This window comes from Anabas testudineus, chromosome 16, assembly GCF_900324465.2.
Source record: "Anabas testudineus chromosome 16, fAnaTes1.2, whole genome shotgun sequence".
Classification (NCBI taxonomy): Eukaryota; Metazoa; Chordata; class Actinopteri; order Anabantiformes; family Anabantidae; genus Anabas; species Anabas testudineus.
In genome coordinates this window covers 934,108-952,700 of record NC_046625.1, presented here as the reverse complement: position 1 = coordinate 952,700, position 18,593 = coordinate 934,108, and the positions used below count along the sequence as shown (strand labels likewise).

The 18,593-nt window shown below is 43.9% G+C and overlaps 2 protein-coding genes across 3 annotated transcripts in view; one reads left to right on the top strand and one right to left on the bottom strand.

Annotated features, from left to right (window-relative positions):
• LOC113169096 (sodium bicarbonate cotransporter 3-like) overlaps positions 1-18,593 on the bottom strand; it is a 36,851-nt gene that overhangs the window by 2,842 nt on the left and 15,416 nt on the right. For both annotated transcript variants that reach the window (XM_026370246.1, XM_026370245.1), the window contains exons 2-16: positions 16,457-16,538; positions 15,973-16,113; positions 15,744-15,882; positions 15,293-15,453; positions 14,969-15,157; positions 10,413-10,528; positions 8,591-8,748; positions 8,251-8,338; positions 7,654-7,800; positions 7,414-7,517; positions 7,101-7,275; positions 6,446-6,579; positions 1,006-1,251; positions 814-919; positions 398-559 (exon numbers count right to left, since the gene is read on the bottom strand). In XM_026370246.1, coding sequence (XP_026226031.1) covers positions 398-559; positions 814-919; positions 1,006-1,251; positions 6,446-6,579; positions 7,101-7,275; positions 7,414-7,517; positions 7,654-7,800; positions 8,251-8,338; positions 8,591-8,748; positions 10,413-10,528; positions 14,969-15,157; positions 15,293-15,453; positions 15,744-15,882; positions 15,973-16,113; positions 16,457-16,538 — 2,148 coding nt within the window. The remainder of the gene's footprint in view (positions 1-397; positions 560-813; positions 920-1,005; positions 1,252-6,445; positions 6,580-7,100; positions 7,276-7,413; positions 7,518-7,653; positions 7,801-8,250; positions 8,339-8,590; positions 8,749-10,412; positions 10,529-14,968; positions 15,158-15,292; positions 15,454-15,743; positions 15,883-15,972; positions 16,114-16,456; positions 16,539-18,593) is intronic.
• On the top strand, positions 1,991-4,761 carry LOC113169098 (heavy metal-binding protein HIP-like). The gene is made up of 8 exons (XM_026370248.1): positions 1,991-2,257; positions 2,664-2,714; positions 2,815-2,943; positions 3,020-3,299; positions 3,693-3,781; positions 3,916-3,966; positions 4,073-4,201; positions 4,427-4,761. The coding sequence occupies exons 1-8, from the start codon at positions 2,116-2,118 to the stop codon at positions 4,708-4,710; spliced, it is 1,155 nt and encodes a 384-aa protein (XP_026226033.1). The 5' UTR covers positions 1,991-2,115; the 3' UTR covers positions 4,711-4,761.

Sequence of the window (18,593 nt, the reverse complement as noted above, 5' to 3'; positions counted from 1 at the left end):
AGCTTATTTTACTTAAGTTTTAAAAAGGGAAATATTTCCAGTCGAAGCATTTAACTGAGCTAATTATGACCTGGATGATTCTCTCTGGAAGAAACAAACAAAAAAAAAGTATCTGAAATGTTACCTAGGATTGAAATAATGCTGCACATATATATATATATATTATTCTTCTTCTTCATCGGCTCATTGATTTAAACCATCTCAAGAACATCTTAAATTATCTTAGCTAATGTTGACCTTCCGTTTATTGCTCTGCACAATAAAGATTAGTTCCTCAGATCTGAGATTAGATGCTTCATTGCATTTCTTAATTTAAATGATAGTTACTTGTCAGCGAGAATGTGTCATATCTTCATCAGTGAGTTTTTTACATCCGTATGTGTGAAGGTGAACTGACCTTGGTGGGGAAGTATCTCTTGTTCTTGATCTGTTTGAGGAAGGACGAGAGGAAGAAGGTGGTAAAGAAGAGGATGACGGACCAGAAGAGGACGTCGGGGACATATGGACCATCGTGGCTGCAGGCCGAGCCGAAAAACGCCCCGTGTAAATCCCGACATTCCTGGAGACAGAACAGGAGCAGAGAGAGCTGCAGTTCCTTCTCTACGAACAGAGCAAGAACAGGTTCTAGACAAGTTCAGCTCGGAGCAGGTTCACTGAACTTATTCTAACATCAATCTTAAGGAAGAGCTTTACAACTTAACTACAGAGAAGTTGAAACATAAAGGTAATAAATCAATGTTTCAGTTTCCCCTAGTCCACTGGATCTTCTCCTTTTCTGCGTGAGGAACGAAAACACATAGAAATATGTTGCACCTTCACGCTTAGCTGCTCCCACTGGATGCTTTCAAAGGTCAAATTCTTGTTACTCCAGATCTGCTGGACTTCAGCTGAGGCGTTGGCAGGTGGAGAACACCGACACCTGCAACAGGTGAGTCAGGAACACGTTAAAATACATCTACTGAGACAGAGCTGTAGCCTAAAGCAGCTGTGCTGCTGGTGTCTTACGTGTAGAAGGTGAGGTTTTCCAGGTGGTCGTGCATGTTAATAGGGTAGACCTCCCCGAGGTGGACCAGCTTCTCCAGAGCCTCATAGATGAAGATCATGCAGATGAGGGAAGCGAAGGCCTCCTCGGTGAAGCGAGTGATGTAGCAGACCAGAGAGCTGGCATCAGTGGCAACGAGCAGCAGGCAGAAGAAGGCGGTCCAGAGTCCGATACTGGTCCTCAGAGACAGGTAGGACAGACCGTAATCACTGAGGACAGACAGGAAGAAGAGCGGGGACACAGACTATTGATCAACAGGGATCGTTCATAACCTTAAAAATAAATAAGTGACTGATTTCAGAACGTGCTGATCTACCACTGAGTTTATCAGCAGAGAAGAACTTGAGATTGACACCAAATTTGACGACGTTTCCACGTAGAATGAAAATCACAACGTTGCCTTTGTTCATACGGGACCAGGGTACAAAGACTGTTCTAGTCATTAATGATCCATACAATTATTTACACACGTCAAAACATACACACACACGACCAAAGTTCACAGGTTAGATAAGTACAACTCTTCAGATAAGCAAGGAACAAGAGGTTTCTGAAGAAGATGTTGGTCCTTCTCAGCATATGACAACCAGCCAACGGGCCAGATATTTCCCTCAAGAGCTGGGAAGAGGCAAAAACAGAGCAAACTACTGTTTCTGCTCTTCATCTGGTCTTAATATCAGTTCTTTATTGCTACCAATCACAGTTTGACCCTTAGACTTTAAACAGCGTTTGATGCACAGTCTCCTGTTCTGTGTTCAGCAGTAACCAACTGTACTTGTTGAGTCCAGTTACAGTCACTTTAACAAAAGATCACTAAGAGAATACAGTAAAATTAATTCTAGGATATTAAATTGTTTGATATTTAATGATCACTTATTCTTAATAAAATCTGGTGAGTTTCCAGCAGACCAAATTAAAACTGATGAGCTGCTCTGTAATAATCGATGTTGTGAATCAACACTGATGCAGAATCAATATTGACACAGAAGTAACTGATTAAATCAACTGACTCCAGAGATAATGTCTGTATAAAAAGCAGCACCCTCTGACATCCCCACCTACTCCTTCACAACATGTCTCTGTGGCTCCTCACTCTGCTGCTGTTGGCTCTGGCCGGTCTGGCCCAGTTTGGTTCGGCTCTGCCCGTCAGTGACCACCAGGCTGAGCTTAAGAAGGTCCAAACCTCCCTGGAGGAGCTGAAGGCCGACAGACAAGGTAAGATGGGTGACTACCATGAACAGACAGACTGATCCCAACAGAGACTTTTTATTGGGGTGTTTCCGTCTGACATTTCAATTCAGATGGTTTAGTGTGTGGTGTGAAACGATGCCTTGTACTCCAGGTAATCCACAGACCAAATTAGGTTAACAGCCTCATTTCTGCTTCTCTGAATGAAGAAAGAAGAAAAACTCAACCTGAAACTGACACAACTTGATTCAAGTCTCTCAGTGTAAAACCACATCTATCATCTTTAGCTTTAGTTAGAATTTCACATTTAATAAGATCCAAGTAGAGGGAACAGTCTCCTCACTTCAGCTGTGTTGTTCGGAACATGGTCTATGACCAGCTGAGGTTCAAGGTCCGCTGGACTGTTTGTTTTCTCCTCTCTTTACATTAACAGCGATGATCGAACGTCTAGAAGCGGCCGAGAGGGAACTGAACAGAGTGCGAGGTAAGAAAGTTCAAATGGGGGAGTGGGATAACTGTAGTTTACATACAACAATGGCAAAACTTCAGCTAAACACGTGACTACAGGAATGTCTTTGGTACAGAAACACCTAAAGTTGCGTTTGCTGCCTCACTGGGAGGAAACGGTCTTGTGAAGACAACATCTGGCAACAAAGACCTCATCTACAGGGAAGTCCTGACCAACGTCGGTAGGGCTTACAACTCCGAGACAGGTAAGATCAAATCTTCTTCAAAAGAAACAGAAGACTTGTCGTTTTCCACTGAACTACTACTGCTCCTCCTCTCCAGGCGAATTCACAGCACCGGTTCGTGGCGTCTATTACATCCGCTTTACAGCCAATGGTCCTACCGACTTCACGAAGAGTGCCGTGCTCTACAAAAACAACAACGAGATTCAGCTGATCGCTCACGAGCAGCCGTCTGGCGAGGGCAGCGACACGGCCTCCAACGGCGCAGCGCTGCTGCTGGAACAGGGCGACAAGCTGAAGATGGTGCTGTGGCACAATACTCAGATCTGGGACAACAGCAACCACCACAGCACCTTCAGCGGCTTCCTGCTGTTCCCCATGTGAGAACAGTTTATACGTTAGGGATGTTAGTTTTATCCCAGTCAGAGTCAGACCTGACGCAGCAGCCTCAGAGATATGTGTACGTTACGTGTAACATTTTAGCTGAGACGTATGAGAGAGGTTATTGTTCATAACCCCACAGTGACCCTGCTGCAGACATCCTGAACCCTCCAAATGGAGACTCACACATATTAATATCAGCCGTTAAATAAAATATCCCAGAAATTCAATGTTTCTTGTGGAAGAGGACCTACTGTGCGTAAAGCCAAGAGTGTAGCTTGAGCTGCATTCAGGGACACGTCAGAGTGTCGATCATCTGTGTTCTAAAAACCCCCATCCCCAAAAAACAAAAACACAGCACTGTCCTGAACATGGATGTTTTGCTGTTTCAGGGTGGATGAACCTGTAACTGAGCTTAATGCTGAAGCTGAGCTGAAAACGCTTCATGAGTCAGTGAAGCAGCTTCAGGCTGAAAACCAGGGTAAGACCCAGCTTTGTTCCTCAGCTCGTTTTCACACGTGTTTGACACTAGTCCAGACTGTGGTGTTGGTTTGGTTACTGACACTGTGCTCGTCTTTCTCTGAAAGCAGTAAAATGAACTATTTGTACCTGCAGGTGTTAAAGAGAGACTGGAGTCTACAGAGAAGGAGCTCAAGAGAATGCGAGGTTTGACTTTTCTTAAATCCTCCTCAGCAGTTCTTTGTAACGTCTTTCAGTCTGTAGTAATAGTAACTAATCCAACAGCATGAAAACGTTTTGTCTTCACCTCCAGACACACCAAAGGTGGCGTTTGCAGTTTCTCTCGGAGGAAACGGTCTTCAGAAGACGACGTCAGGAAGCCAAACTCTCATCTACAGAGAGGTTCTGACCAACGTTGGACAGGCGTACAACCCTGAGACAGGTTGGTGACGTCCTTTACGACAGCTGTTCCTCCAGCTTTCACACTGTAAAATAGGCACTGAATATTATTGAACTGATCATATCTGATCCTTTCTGTGTCAGTTGACTTTAAAACATCTTTTCTCAGTGGCTCACTTTACATTAAATGGTTCATAATAGAGATCGACTGTGTTTCATGAAGTGGTCGTGGTGTACAGTCTTCTCACCAGTCGAGCGTCTCCTTCAGGTGTGTTCACAGCACCAGTTCGTGGAGTCTACTACATTCGTTTCACAGCCAATGCCCCCACCGACTTCCCCATGAGCGCCGTCCTGTACAAAAACGGCTACTATGTCCAGCTGATCGCCCACGAGCAGCCATCGGGGGAAGGCAGTGACACGGCCTCCAACGGCGCAGCGCTGCTGCTGGAGCAGGGCGACACGCTCTCCATGCAGCTGTGGCACAACACTCAGATCTGGGACAACAGCAACCACCACAGCACCTTCAGCGGCTTCCTGCTGTTCCCCATGTGAGAACATTTGACCTTCACTGTGAGATCAGTTAATAAAGTTTGACCGAGTTTCTTTGTTGTTCCAGTATTTTCAATGTACTGTTGTGCTTAGTGACGCCTGAATTACTTCAGTGGAGAAAGACAGAGTTACATTCATTCGTTGCTGTGATATAAAGGTTTTTAACACGTGCAACTTATCTACGCATCAGGTGGAGCGGCTGTGTGTGAGAAAGTAAAAGTCTGAGTCACTTGGTCCAGACATGAACGTCACTCAGACAGGTCTCTATGTCCGACATATGAATACGGTAGATTTCTACCATGCAACATTTCCACAGCACTGAATCCTGAACCAGTGTTTCCAGTAGGTGAGAACACGTCTGACTGAATCTGCCCTGATTATTCTCTTGACTGAGTTTTACCATGAGGAGAAGCAGGACTTTTATATATTGATTTAAAACCTGCTGCTGATGCTCAGTAAATGGCATCAACACAGTTTTATTCAAAATGCCGTGTGTTGTTTTAGGTGATTAACAGTTAAAATCCCATAAATATTCAGTTTACTGTCACAGAAGACAAAGAAAAGCTGCAAACAGTCAAAATAACTAAAACAGTCAGACATGGTATCATCACATATACTGTAGCTGCAGACATTGCAAATATCTAGTGTGATGTAATCTGCTGGGAAGTGGAGCAGGGCAGAAATTAAGGATTTTACGTAAATGTTACGAAACGTTTTAAGCACAAAAAGCCTCTTTAATCCTCAGACCACAAAAACACAACAGAAAAACCTCCCTCTGTCTGAAAGCACAAATGCACAACGACTCTAAAGCCAATTGTGCAGCTGATCCAGACTCCCATAAACCTGGATAATCTGTGACCGCGTTGGCTCCATAAGAGCTCGAGTCTGGTTTCTGCTGTTTGATTTATAAAACACAACAAGTGTTCCCACCAGGACGAGACGAGGACAGAGTACAGCAGTCTTGGACGCAGTACTGAATGCAGTACTCAGTAAAATCAAAATCATTATTTAATAAATGTATATTATTGTACCAGCTTGATAGAATTTAAATATCAGTCACAGTGCATGCAGTGCAGATGCAGTGAAAGCATCAGCAGGAAAAATATAGAAGTATTTTGCTCTTCATATAGTTGAAGTATTTGTGAGTAATCGATGTTTCAGTAGTTAGTCTTAGTTACTTCACACACTGCTAATGGTCCCGAGTATTTCTACAGTGTGGTATGGGTGACAGATTGGTGACTTGGTCCTAAACACCCACTGACCACTTCATTAGGTACACGTGTACGATCTAAAGCAATAGAAAGCAGCAGCTGTCCACGGACATTTGATTCTTTACCACTCTTCGTAAATCGTGCACAGAGCTGCACGTCTGTTAGTCAAAACATTCACATTCAGTCACTCATCAGACGCTTTTGTCCAAAGCGACTCACAAGTGAGGAACAAAGTATAAAGGCAGGGCAAGTTCCAGGAGGTCTTGGTCTACTGGGGGCTGCTGGAGACTCGGGCGGTGATTTGACCACTACACTATCCAGCCACTCAGTAAGTCTCAGGTTTGAGTCGCTGCAGGTTTGAGTTTCCATCCTGATGACACCAGCACAAACTGAACAGAAACAAACCTGAACCAGCACCGTGAACAGGACGACCAATCCAACATTAGCTCACCTTCAAAAAAGGCTCCACCCACAGGGGATTTACAGGCAATGAACAAAAACAGGTTATTGAGCAGGGACTGACTCACCAGCAGAACTTGAAGAGGATCTTCTCAAACACCAGAACTGGACCGGTGCTGCCCAGGATGGTGAGAGGCTGACCGGCAAACAGAGAGTAGGCCACCCCCGTTAGAGATGCCCCGAACAGAGACTCTATGGCACTCTACCAGAGAGAGGAGGACACAGACATAGTTAGCTGTGGAGATCTGCCTCTGTCCAGGATGCTGCTCTGGATAACAAGATGCTGACCGGTATCTTAGTTACATCCTCTCTAACACTTATCTCTGAGCCTCGTTACTGTATCGTGCACGTTTGTCTCAAATTACAGAAGACGTGACACAGAGAGAAGTTCGACAAAGAGCAGATCCTCCTCTCACGTTAAGCTGAATAAACTCTTCCCACCTCATAACAAAGTAGAGGTCAGTATCATCAGTTGTAGTTATGTCCCAGTAATAGTGAGAAGCCAGAGACTGTGACAATCAGCTTTTTATCCAAAGGTACAAATGATTAACTGCACAATGATGCACTGACACCTCTGTGCTTCAGTTTCTGCTGGAATCAAAGATCTGACACTCTCTCAGCTTTTCTAAACTCTGCTGAGCAGAGCCTGTTCCTTCAAGAACATCTGACTTAGGTCAGTTCCTGTGCTGTAGCAACAGAAATATTAATCATCATGGTTCTTACTATGTTTCCCTTGGTGGCTTCTCCCAGCAAACCTCCGAACGTGATGACAGGCGACATGCAGGCACAGTAGAGGAAGAGGATGGACGCCAAACACTGAAGACTGAGGGAGTCTCTGATGTCGCTCAACAGGAAAGGAGCTTTCCTCCGAACGTCGTTCACCAATCCACCAAAAATCCTGATAACGCACAGGAGACAATTCATTTCTGTTCATCCTTCATCTTTGTGTGTTGGCAGCAGAAAAGAAGAATCATTACAACAAATGTTAATAATAGAGACGTAGCTCAATTTAATCACAAATCAAATGTCCACACACCTCCCTGTCCGCTGCAGCTCAGGGCCAGAGTGATGCTCAGAGTCCCTCATCGTGTCATAGCCGGGGGCCGAGCCGTTAGGGGCCGATGCCATCTTCCTCTTCTCCTGCAGAACCAGACGAGGAGACAAATCAACGTTTCTCAGTTTAAAATGAAAAAGATTATTGACACCACAGAGAGAAATACAGACTTTGAGAAAACAAGCAGGACTCGAACAAGGTCTGCCGTTGCTGAAGTCTCACCTGAGACGGGACGCTCTTGGGGGGTTCGATGCGAATGCTGGGGTCCCATTCCCCTGGAGGAAGAACAGTTACCTGATCCAAGAACTCATCGATCCCGGACAGCAGGTCATTCCTGTCCCTTGCCTTGTAGGCGACGTCATGAAAAATCTAAGAGGGAGAAATGTTGGAAATGTTCTTCATAATTTCTCTGAAGATTTGCTGCCATTACCAGTTAATTACTAGGAAATATTCCATGGAATGCACATGCTGTTCTCTCTCAATAGATATCGGAAAAGAACAGTCCTGTTGAAGCTTAAAAAAAATCATTAAATCATAAACCAGCTACTGTTCTTACTTCCTGATCATATAGAAAATGAGACAAACTGACTCCTTTTCTTTCAGGTCCACTTTAGAGAAATTAGGTAGAAACAAGTTAATAATACAATAATATAACTCAACCATCAGGAGCAAAAACATAACTGACATGACTATCCTCCTAATTACAGATTTTTAACATGCTGGAGCTCGAAATCGTTGCTTGTTTATCAACTGTTTAGTCATTTTTTTGAAATAGTTATGAGGAGCGACACTATAATTATTGTGTTTCCTGCATCTCACCTCGTCTGTCATCAGAGTGGCGATGGAGCGTCCGATCTCGTGGTATTGTAGACCTTTTCCAAATGGACCCAACAGCAGGAAGAGAAACCTGGACGGGCAGTGATACAATCAGAATCTCTCGCATCATGTTTAGGAAGAGAGATATTCAATTATTATCTGATTTTCTTTGTTACATGTAAATAAAAGAATCTAAAGAAAACATTCAGAGACCAAATTAACCACACACGATTCAGAACCAGATGCTGCAACATCCTCTTTATGTCTGCTGCTGTGCATGTCTGAATACGTCAACACACAGTGTGTGCACGTAATGCAGTGAGTGTGTATGTGTGTTGTTAACCTGGTAGGGACTGGGACCTCAGTGAGGCCGGTGAGCAGCACAGCGGGACAGAGACGAACAAAGGCGATGATTGGCCGCTCCAAGAAGTCGACTTCACCCACCAGGACGTTAGAGGCTTCGGCACCAGGAGGAATCTTCTTCATGAAGTTCATATCCACCTAAAACACCAACACACAGCATCAGCCAAACTGCGAGCCCCCTGAGCTTTCCTCCAACACCATTCTCTCACAAATGTCTCTGGAAGATTTAAATCACCGTCTGTCCTCACCAACACGTTCCTATCGTTTGTGATGAGCCCTTTCAGCCTGTAGGGGGCAGTAACAGTTTGTTCTTCAGCATGTTTCTCCTCTTTTCTACTATTGACCAACTCAGGTGACAGTTTAGACTCAGGTAATAGCAGCACGCTGAGTCTCAGTGAGTGAGGAATCAGTCACTAACTGCTGCTTCTCTCGTTCTCACGTTTCGTTTTCTAGTTTCTTTAAGTCTGTGTGCAAATAAAAGGATCTGATCAATATTATGCAGGATTTCTGCAGGATTCAAGATTCGTTTGAGACTTGATAAGAGATGTTTTAACACTACAGAATATCTTCTTCACAGAAATAAAAGGATGGATGAAAAACCAAATACCATCATTATTTAACAAGCCTCCTGTGCACGTTAGAGCGGGTGCTTCTTTAATTGGTTGTTTTCCTAAGCTGCAGTGTGTTGAGCTCTAAGGACCTCGGCCATTTTCTCAGACTGAATTTATGAGCCTGTTGTTTCTAACAGTTTTACGTTTAACTAGTTCTTCTTGTCACAAAACAACATTTTACATCAAACAGTGAAAACAGCACAGCAGATGAGTGGAGTCAGACTCAAGACAAATGGCAACGACACACATGCACACAGTGCACCACCACGATGAGTCACAACACACGTCACCGATTGGTCGACGGCCAGTGATGGACAGGTGAGCAGACTTACAGCAGGCTTCCTGCCGGCCGCTGGCAGCAAACAAACACAGTCGCAGTCCTGCTGAGAAACAAACTAGTCACCTCCAGAACACAAACACAGGCTCTGAAGTTGTGTGAAGGAGTTGACCAGATCAGACCAAACATCTAAATCACTCAAGTTTGTTCACAGATTCAAGTCAGTGAGGAGCTGTGATGTTGGCAGAAATCTCCTGGCTGAAAAATAACTGACCAATCTGAACTTTGTCCACAGGATTAGATGGAGGCTGGTGTAGTAGTCAGATCACTGCCCTCCATGTGGGAGACCAGGGTTCCCATCCTGGCTGTGATCTGCCCCTGGTAGGGATCCTTAGGCAGACATACCTTACACTTAGCCTGCCTTGTAGCTTGTATCCCACTCAGCCTTAAGATGACTTACTGAACACGAGAAAACCTTTTGGAGTTTCTGAGGTCAAACAGCTTTCAGCCACATTCCACATTTTTGTAAAACTGAAATTTTTAAAACCTCTGGCTCAATCGCTCCTCATTGTCTTTTACTCTGAACCACAGAGACATTAGCTGCTTTTTCTTTCTACGAGATCTTTATGATCAGTAAATCCATTGAAAACAAAAATGTTGAGTCAACTAGGAAAACAGAAACAGACCATTTAGTTTGGATGTCTTGTCTGTTAAACTCAGAAACATGACAGATGTATTTATTCATGTAGTGTCACAACACAGCAGGAGCATCTCAAAACGGTACCGTTCTGTTTCCAGCTACAGCAGATGAAGAGATTTTAACTTCAACACTGTGGAATACTTCCATTAGTTATTGGTGATGCCTGCAAATGGTCTGATAACATCTTGGGTTTATGTTAGAAAAGCTTGGTCACCTTGCTGAAGTCCACGGTGCTGTTTTCCCGGCTGCCTCCATTTCCGCCAATGACACGACTCTCGCCGACCTTGTTGTCAAGGTTTCCTGGAGCCGACTGAGGGGACACCAACAGACCTGCAGAGACGGGAGGATGTTATCGAAGTACAGGGAAGAACACAGAGCCGATCCTGGAGAAGAGGAAGCGATCCTCGACTGCTGTGTGACAAAACCTGAAGCCCAGGATTCATGTTAAATCACGCTTCGACTTGTCACAGACCACAACCCCCCAGGATGAGCCCGGACTCTGCTGGGTACAATGATAAGCACCAGTTGTCTCTAGGCCCAATCACCATATCTTTAGAGACAGATTTTGGTTTTTCAGGTCAGTATGTAAGACACACACACTGTTTAACAGATTTGTAGTCGCTGCCTGAAACAAACTTTACAGCTGAGTGAACAGATTGAATGAGTGGCTGCTAACAACTGGCTCACATTTCTCTTAAACACAGAGTCAGCATGGTGTAAATATAATACATAACATGATGTGGGAACAACCAGCAGCAACTAAGTCTGAAAACTGACTCTTTTTACATCTCACACTTTTGGGCAGAAGCCGACATCTAAGAACCAGTGGTGACAAAGGCCGACTGTTGCATCTCCTTGCGTCGCCTTCATCTGGGGAAAAAAAGTGGCACTTGAACGCACCACAAAGACTAAAACCAATGACCAACACACACCACACATTCAGTAAACACGTAAGCATAAATAACGTGTGTGGAGTTTGGTTGTTCTCCCTGTGCCTCTAAGTTTCCTGCAGTGTCCGGCCACAATCCAAAGACATGCAGATTAATTGGTGACTCCAGTATGAATGGTTGTCTGTCCCTCTGGGTCAGTCCTGTGATAAACTGATGATCTGCCCAAAGTACACCCCCACCTGCCACACAGTGAGGTCTGAGATTGGCTCCAGGTTCCCAGCAAGTCCCAATAGGATAAGCAGCATAGAAAATTGCTTAATTGTTTGAAAATCAGGTTTGTCTTAATGACCCAGTTCCCACAGGGATCCAGTCAGTTTCCCTTCTTAGTAATTATATCAGAACATAACATTCTGCTGACTTCTTAAACCCTTTCCTCAGCCAAGCAAAGAGGACATATTTGGCAGCACGACCTGACCTTACATCTGCACTGGATCTGCTCAGGTTAACGCACAGTGGACCGTGTCCAAACGGCTTGTTAGGCAACTTCAGAGAACCGGACCCAGTCAGCTGACAAAGCATGCTGCACGTCAGATAGGACCACTGGTTGAGTCTGGTTTCTTGAACACAATAAAGAAAAAGGTGTTGTACCCTGCACATGCACACGGATACTGCTAATTATTTGCACCCCGTTTAATAACTGGTGTCCCCTGAAGGTAAAGACTGTCAGGTTTGTTTGGGATTGTGTTGGGTCTGTTCTGTTTTATTGTCCTCGTTTCGTTAGAAATGGTGTATATAGCATCATCAGCGTCATTGTTGCAAACTCTACGTCATTCCTTTACCTCGACTGTTATGTGCTGCTGTTTTCCATAGTCCCACTGAGGAATTTAACAAACCACCTGAAACATTTTGACCACAACATGACGCACCGTCTCTAACGTCTGCCTCCACCCGCCACACTGATAACAGGACTTTAAATTTTGCCACATGGGCTGAATCTACAATCTACACAAACTGCACAAATGTTTGCATGTGGAGTTGAACTGTAGAGTAAAAAACCTGCTCTGGAGCCGTTTGACAGGATTCCTCCTGATAGTTACTCCTTTCTGAGCCTGTTTCGAGCTGCTGATTTGAGCCACATGACCCTAAAACACGAGACAGCAGAGAGACACGTGTTCCCGTTACTAATACACACAACCATCACAGCCTCCATCGGCCCCGTGTCCAGTTACCGTCCTGGATATAAAAACCCCACGTTAAATGTTAAACGTCAGTGTGAGCGGCAACAGAAACTCTTTCTGAATTCAACCTTCACATCTCCCACTTCAGTCGAAATTAATTATTTCAATGAGCCCATTTAGAATTATCCAGATAACAGGAGGTCGGAAGATGGAAACTAGAACCCACACCCACACACACCCACACCGTTAGAATGTGGCTTGGTCTCTAAACATATATAAAATATTTCCAATTTTTCCTTTTGCGATTAAAGCTTTCAGCTTTTCCATTTTCTGTTTGAGTTTTGAATCTACAATTTAGATTTGCCGTTCTGTTTTCATATCCTTTTTCTCTGAGGTTTTCTTGTCCTTTTCCACTAGAGTCAGCATCATTTCCTCAAGTTAAACAAGGTGCATTTAGTGTGTCATCGTTATGTTTGTGATTCTTTAGCATCTTTTCACTCAGACAGGAATAATGATGAAGTGGAAGATCTGACTTTAATAATCAGAATATGTTAGTTGAATTTATTTTATTTTAAGAATAGTAATACAACTGCATTCCTTACTTGGATAAATGCACTTACAGTAGTTACTCTCACCACAAACTGCACTTGTTTAAAACCTCAGTCAGACAAATTTTACACCAACACACGAGTGTTAGTACCGAGCACGCCACACAGTCACATGCATGTATTTGCCTGTGAGATCCTGACAGGAGACTTGGTCCCGACTGTCCCTTAACACCTCGTCCCCCTCCTCCTCTTCCTCCTCCTCCTCCTCCAAAGGGGGGTGAACCACTACCTCAGGGATCTCTCCCAGCAGGCCGCCCGGGGCAGAGCAGCGACGAGCGGCACCAGGGGAGGAAGACTCCAGGAGGGAGCCACAGAAGGAGGGGGTGAGTCCAGGAGGGCAGGGCTCAGAGAAGTGACGCTCATGACGATACAGAGCGGGAGAGGTCTGACGGGAGGAGGCAGGGCTGGGGAGGACACGTCTGAACAGGCTGGAGATACGAGGCGCCTCAGTGGCGGACGTGTCCCACGAGACAACGGAGGCACGACGAAGGAGGGAGAGATTAGAGGAGGACAGACCCTCCCCTGAAGAGAAGAAGAAGAGCGAGGAGGTGAAAGCACAGAAACATCAGCAGAACGACTGAACGATGCTCATGCTGCAGACACAAGGGGAAACACCAGCCGATCACTCCAACACTGGTCCAGCGGATTCAATGTAATTTTATGTTTTAGATCCAGGAGGTGTGTGTGGATCATGGGTTAACATCCTACATAATAACAGAAACCTATAAAGGAACAAACCAATGCTGTAGATAGATCGACAGTCAGTATTAAAACAGCTTTACAAGCCACCTGATGAAATTATCTTTAAGGTGAGATGTATTTACAACATTTTTATTCATAAATCCTCAATTTTAAAGGGCTCAAACATAATTCTACTCAGCTCTTCCATGACCAGTTGTGTCTTATTCTCTCTTTTGGCTTAGAACTGATGATGAACATAAAAAAACTAATGCAAAACCATCAGGCGGGACCAAATCAACTATTATTTAGTGTAATTCTTAAAAAGAAAGAACGAACTGCTGAGTTCGGAGGCATGAAAAGACTGGAAGACCACAGAAAAGTGTGGTGGACGTCAGAAGCATTCTTTCAACGTTATGATCTTAAAACTTGAGAACTAGCGTTTCACTGTGCAGTTGTCTCTTTTGTAGGTGCAGGCAGCTACTGTAGGTGTTATAAATGAAACAGTGGTTAGAGGTTTAAAAGATTTGCAGCATGAACACACAAGTTTTGAGGTTTCAATCTGCTGGGTGCAGGTTTCAACACTGCAGAGCAACAGCAGAATTAAGACATTCCTCACTCAACAGGATTAAAAAGTTGAGTCATTGTGAGCTATTATCTCAATGAGGCAGCGCATCAGCTCTGGTTCGTGCTGACAGGCAGGAAACAGGCCACGAAATTACAGAACATGGATGATTTTCACAATAACATGGTTTTTGAATAAGAATGGATCAAATCTGTATGCAGAAATTATCAACACGCATTCAGGCCACAACATCGGGTTTAGTGGGTGAAACTGCAGAAGCAGCAGAAAGACAACAACAGAATCAGATTCCAGTCCACAAACAACAGGTTAAGAAGTCGACAGCATGCGTCACGATGCATCAACCAGAGACCCGTCATCTTGTCACTCCTTTAGATCAGGATGAATAAAATATGGACTTAATGTGAAAATACAAAAGCAGTGACGTCAGACTTATAAACTTTTCCTGACAGAATAACTTTTTTTTTTTTAAATATGATATGAAAATGGAAAAAGAGCAAAAAGAAAAAGGTGTTAATGAATCATTGAAAAACAATAATTAACAAAAAAATGTAATGGGACCAAGTAAGTGTCCAAATTAAAAACGTCAGAACCCCCTTCAGTAATTAACATATTTATATTAATTAAAACGTATAGTTTCATACAGAAAGTCGCTGCTCTCTGTGAATGTATGAAACTAGAGTCAGTCAAATTTACCTGTTTCCAGGTGACGTCATTAATTAATTAATTCATTCATTCATTCGGAGAATTCAATGTTCACCTGGGACTAAATAATCCAAAGATGAATATGTAAAAACTAAAGCTGTAGAATGACAAGAGTCCTGTGGTCTCACCGTTACGCTCCAGTAAATGGGGGTCCGAGTGTTTCTTGCCTATGTCTGCAAACGATCGAACCAGCGGGATTCGGTTGCTCAGCTTCTTCTCGTTCTGGTGGTGATGACGTCTCAACATGGCCTCCCTCACCTTCTCTCGAACGTTCTCCTCCAGCTGACCTGACGCCAGCATGCCGTCAATCACCATGTCTGCATGTGAGGAGGATGAGAGCTGAGGTGACGACATCACACACAGTAGGTCACCATCTCAGACTAGCCCCGCGCTGATGTGCTCCTACTACACAACTACACATCAGCACAGTGTGAGTGCAGCAATGTCCTGACCTGCGATCTCCTCGATGGTGTTGGCCCTCATGTCCAGCAGCACGGTGCCGTTCAGGATGCAGGAGCGCAGCTCGAACAGGCTGTGCAGGGACAGCGTGGCCACGTACGGTTTACTCCAGCGCTCACCACCATCTTCTACGTCCTCCTCAAACTTCAGCCACCTGAACATACAAAGAATTTAAGGTACAGTCCACCATTCTAATGCATTATTTTGCAGAGTTTGTCAAATTACTTCTTGTGTTTCTCTTTTTGTGTCGATAACATGCACATGAGAAACAAAACCTGTTTGAGCAGTCTCATGAAACTGAAACAGTTCTTTCTGTGGCACTTTAAAGTTCTTCTCCTTGAATTAGAGACTTTGCTTTGTACCTCACTTGTAAGTCGCTTTCAATAAAAGCATCTGCCGAGTGACGTGATGTAAATAAGTATAAGAAAAAGAGCGTGTCCTCACCTCGCAGTCTCCTTCCACTCCTGGATGTTTCCATCTTTGAAAGCGAGCTCGTCCAGCTCAGTGAACAGGTCGTGAGGGATGTGCTCCTCGTCATCATCCTCTGTCCCGAGGATGAAGCGGACTCTCTGAGATGGTGTATCTGTAAAACAGAGACAAAACAACATCATCCCATAAGTCCCTTTTATTCATTGTGTGTGTGACGTTAAATATCGTCAGAGTCAGGACGAACCGTTGGTGGGAGACTCGCGGCCGTCGTCGAGATCCGAGCGGTCTCGTCTTTTCCTGTGATGCCTGTGTCCTCTGTGACGATGGCGTCTTCGGCTCTGCCGGCCCAGAGGTACATGGACTCCAATGTACACCGCCCTGTGACCTGATGGAGGCAACACAGTGAGGAAATCGACTCTATAATATCAGAAAACCTACTGCAGACGTTTTCCAGACGGCGTCATCATTAGAGCTGATCGTCTGACAGTTGTTCAGTTATAGTCTCCTTTTTCTAATATCCTCCTCCAAGTCATTTCTATTAGTTTCATGTGTCTCAACAAGCACTCTGTCTGCATTTAAACTCAAAAATCTCAGTCTATGTTTGCTTTATATGCTTGAGTGCCAAACTTAACGCATAAATACGGGCCGAGACTTTTCTGTTTGACAGTAAATTCAGACTGACGCTACTTCGCTACAGTATGTGTGCATGTAAACAGATTAAGACTCACTCTCGAGCTCCTCTTTCTCAAAGTTGGTGTAGAGCGTGGAGCTGGTCTTTCCCTGGTCCAACACAGCCTCCTCATCGTGTCCCTGCAGAACAAACAACACAAACATAAACAGTGACTAAAATAAAGGTTGAATCTAGCAGGAAGGTTGAATCTAGCAGGAAACAGACACACAAACACTAATATTCAGCAGACTGACTGCACACACACTCATTATATCATGAATTTAAATGTACAAAATGATAAAAAGTTTCCACAGCACATAAACGTTTGAGCCCTAGTTCTTCTTGTCCACAGGTCAAAGTTCAAAGTCTGAGTGAGATACTGAATCCCAGCATCACTGTCAGGGTGGGACAGGACAGAATTAAAATAACACTGCTCTTGTTACAACATTAGCTTCATTAAAATGTGCTTTTCTCTGAACTGTGCAGCTGCTGACATGCTGTTTTCCCACAGACGATGGGAACGTTTGTCAAAACTATCACTGATGTCAACAGGAAGCAGTTTGACAGCAGCTGGAAACCGGAAGACATCGGGGACCGATCCTGCAGCTGGACGAACAGAGACGTGCAGGGGGAAGTTCAATGGAGGAACTGATAAACAGAACAAACATGAAGAGGAGAAGATGACCTCAGTGTTTACTATGCAGAAGTGATGAGGATCACATGAAGCCACACGTGAGGTGACTGTCAACACGCAGTTTATGCATATATGTAGATTAATACTCAACTGTCCAGCAGGAAACTATACAGAATACAATAAGCCACCTTATGTTACACGATTGATCTAGAAGTGATTAACAATATAATGACCTAATGTGACTAGGTATTAACCAAACGCTGACCTAGTTTTAACCCTCAATCCTCCCCTTGTTCCAGATCCACATCATCTGATTTCAACCATCACAAATAAATACCCACCTCCTACATGAACCTACACCTAACTCCAATCTGAATTAGAGCTGCCTGATTAATCTAAAGTACCCATGACATCAGCCTGCATCATAAGATTTAATTAACTAAAAATGTATGTGTATGAACGTTTAGTATCTAATAACGAGATGACCAGTAGGCCTCTGTTCAGCATGTGTCACATGACTTTTCACTATGCAGTGTTGCCAGTTTAGCTTGTGTGTTGCTGCATTTAGCAACAACTGCCAGCAACCTTTTGAACAGACTTTTACAACTTTCCTGAGTCATTAATATTTCGTGGTGTCTGTTCTCTGCTGTGAATTTTTACATTTAAATCTACAGATTTCTACACAGACTCTGTTCAGTGTGTGTGGAGAGCAGCAGCCAGAAATGTCCCTGTAAATTAAACTGTCTTTGTTAAAGTGTGGACTCATGAGGACATTTGTTTATCACAAATCTCAATGTTATCAACAATATTTCCAGTATTCATGTCAAGCAGTTATAACCTGAATGCTGACAAAGGCTCTTATGATGTAACAGTGGTTTCAAAGTGAAGTTTGTCCAAACAACTAGACTCACGCAGCGCTGCGATGTTAACGTAGGACTGTGTCAGACAGGAAGTGCAGCTCCATGCTGTTTGGCTGCAGCACTGCTGTGTCTTAGTTTTATAGTCTGTGCATTTGTACAGCAACAGCTGAGAAACCACACACACACACACACAAACACACACACACACACACACACACACACACACACACACACACACACACACACACACACACACACACACACACACACACACACACACACACACACACACACACACACACACACACACACAGCTTATAAAACAGCTCCAGGTTAAGCTCTCACTACACACATGTAATCCACCTCTAAACCTGGTTAAACCAACATCATACAACTCAGCCACAGCTGCTCAGTCTAAAGTCACCACAAACAGCAACACTTCACTTCAAAACTCAAGTTAGACTGAGGAGGACCATGCACAGCTAAATATTCAAATGTTTCCAACCAAATCTTTTAAAGAACCAATCAAATTTGAGTATTTGACTTAAAACCAGAAAGAGAATCTAGAATCTGACTCATCACAGAATTAATCAGCAGATTAATTGTTAATGAAAATAAGTTTGTTGCAGCCCTGTAACACACAAACTAATTCCAAAGGTCAAGAGTCAACTTTTAGATTTGGTTTTGGTGGAAACACCAAA

Coding starts and splice junctions, on each gene's coding strand:
- LOC113169098 (XM_026370248.1), top strand. CDS start 2,116: ATGTCTCTGTGGCTCCTCACTCTGCTGCTGTTGGCTCTGGCCGGTCTG. Junction 2,944..3,019: donor GGCTTACAACTCCGAGACAG/GTAAGATCAAAT, acceptor CCTCCTCTCCAG/GCGAATTCACAGCACCGGTT. Junction 3,782..3,915: donor GCTTCAGGCTGAAAACCAGG/GTAAGACCCAGC, acceptor TTGTACCTGCAG/GTGTTAAAGAGAGACTGGAG.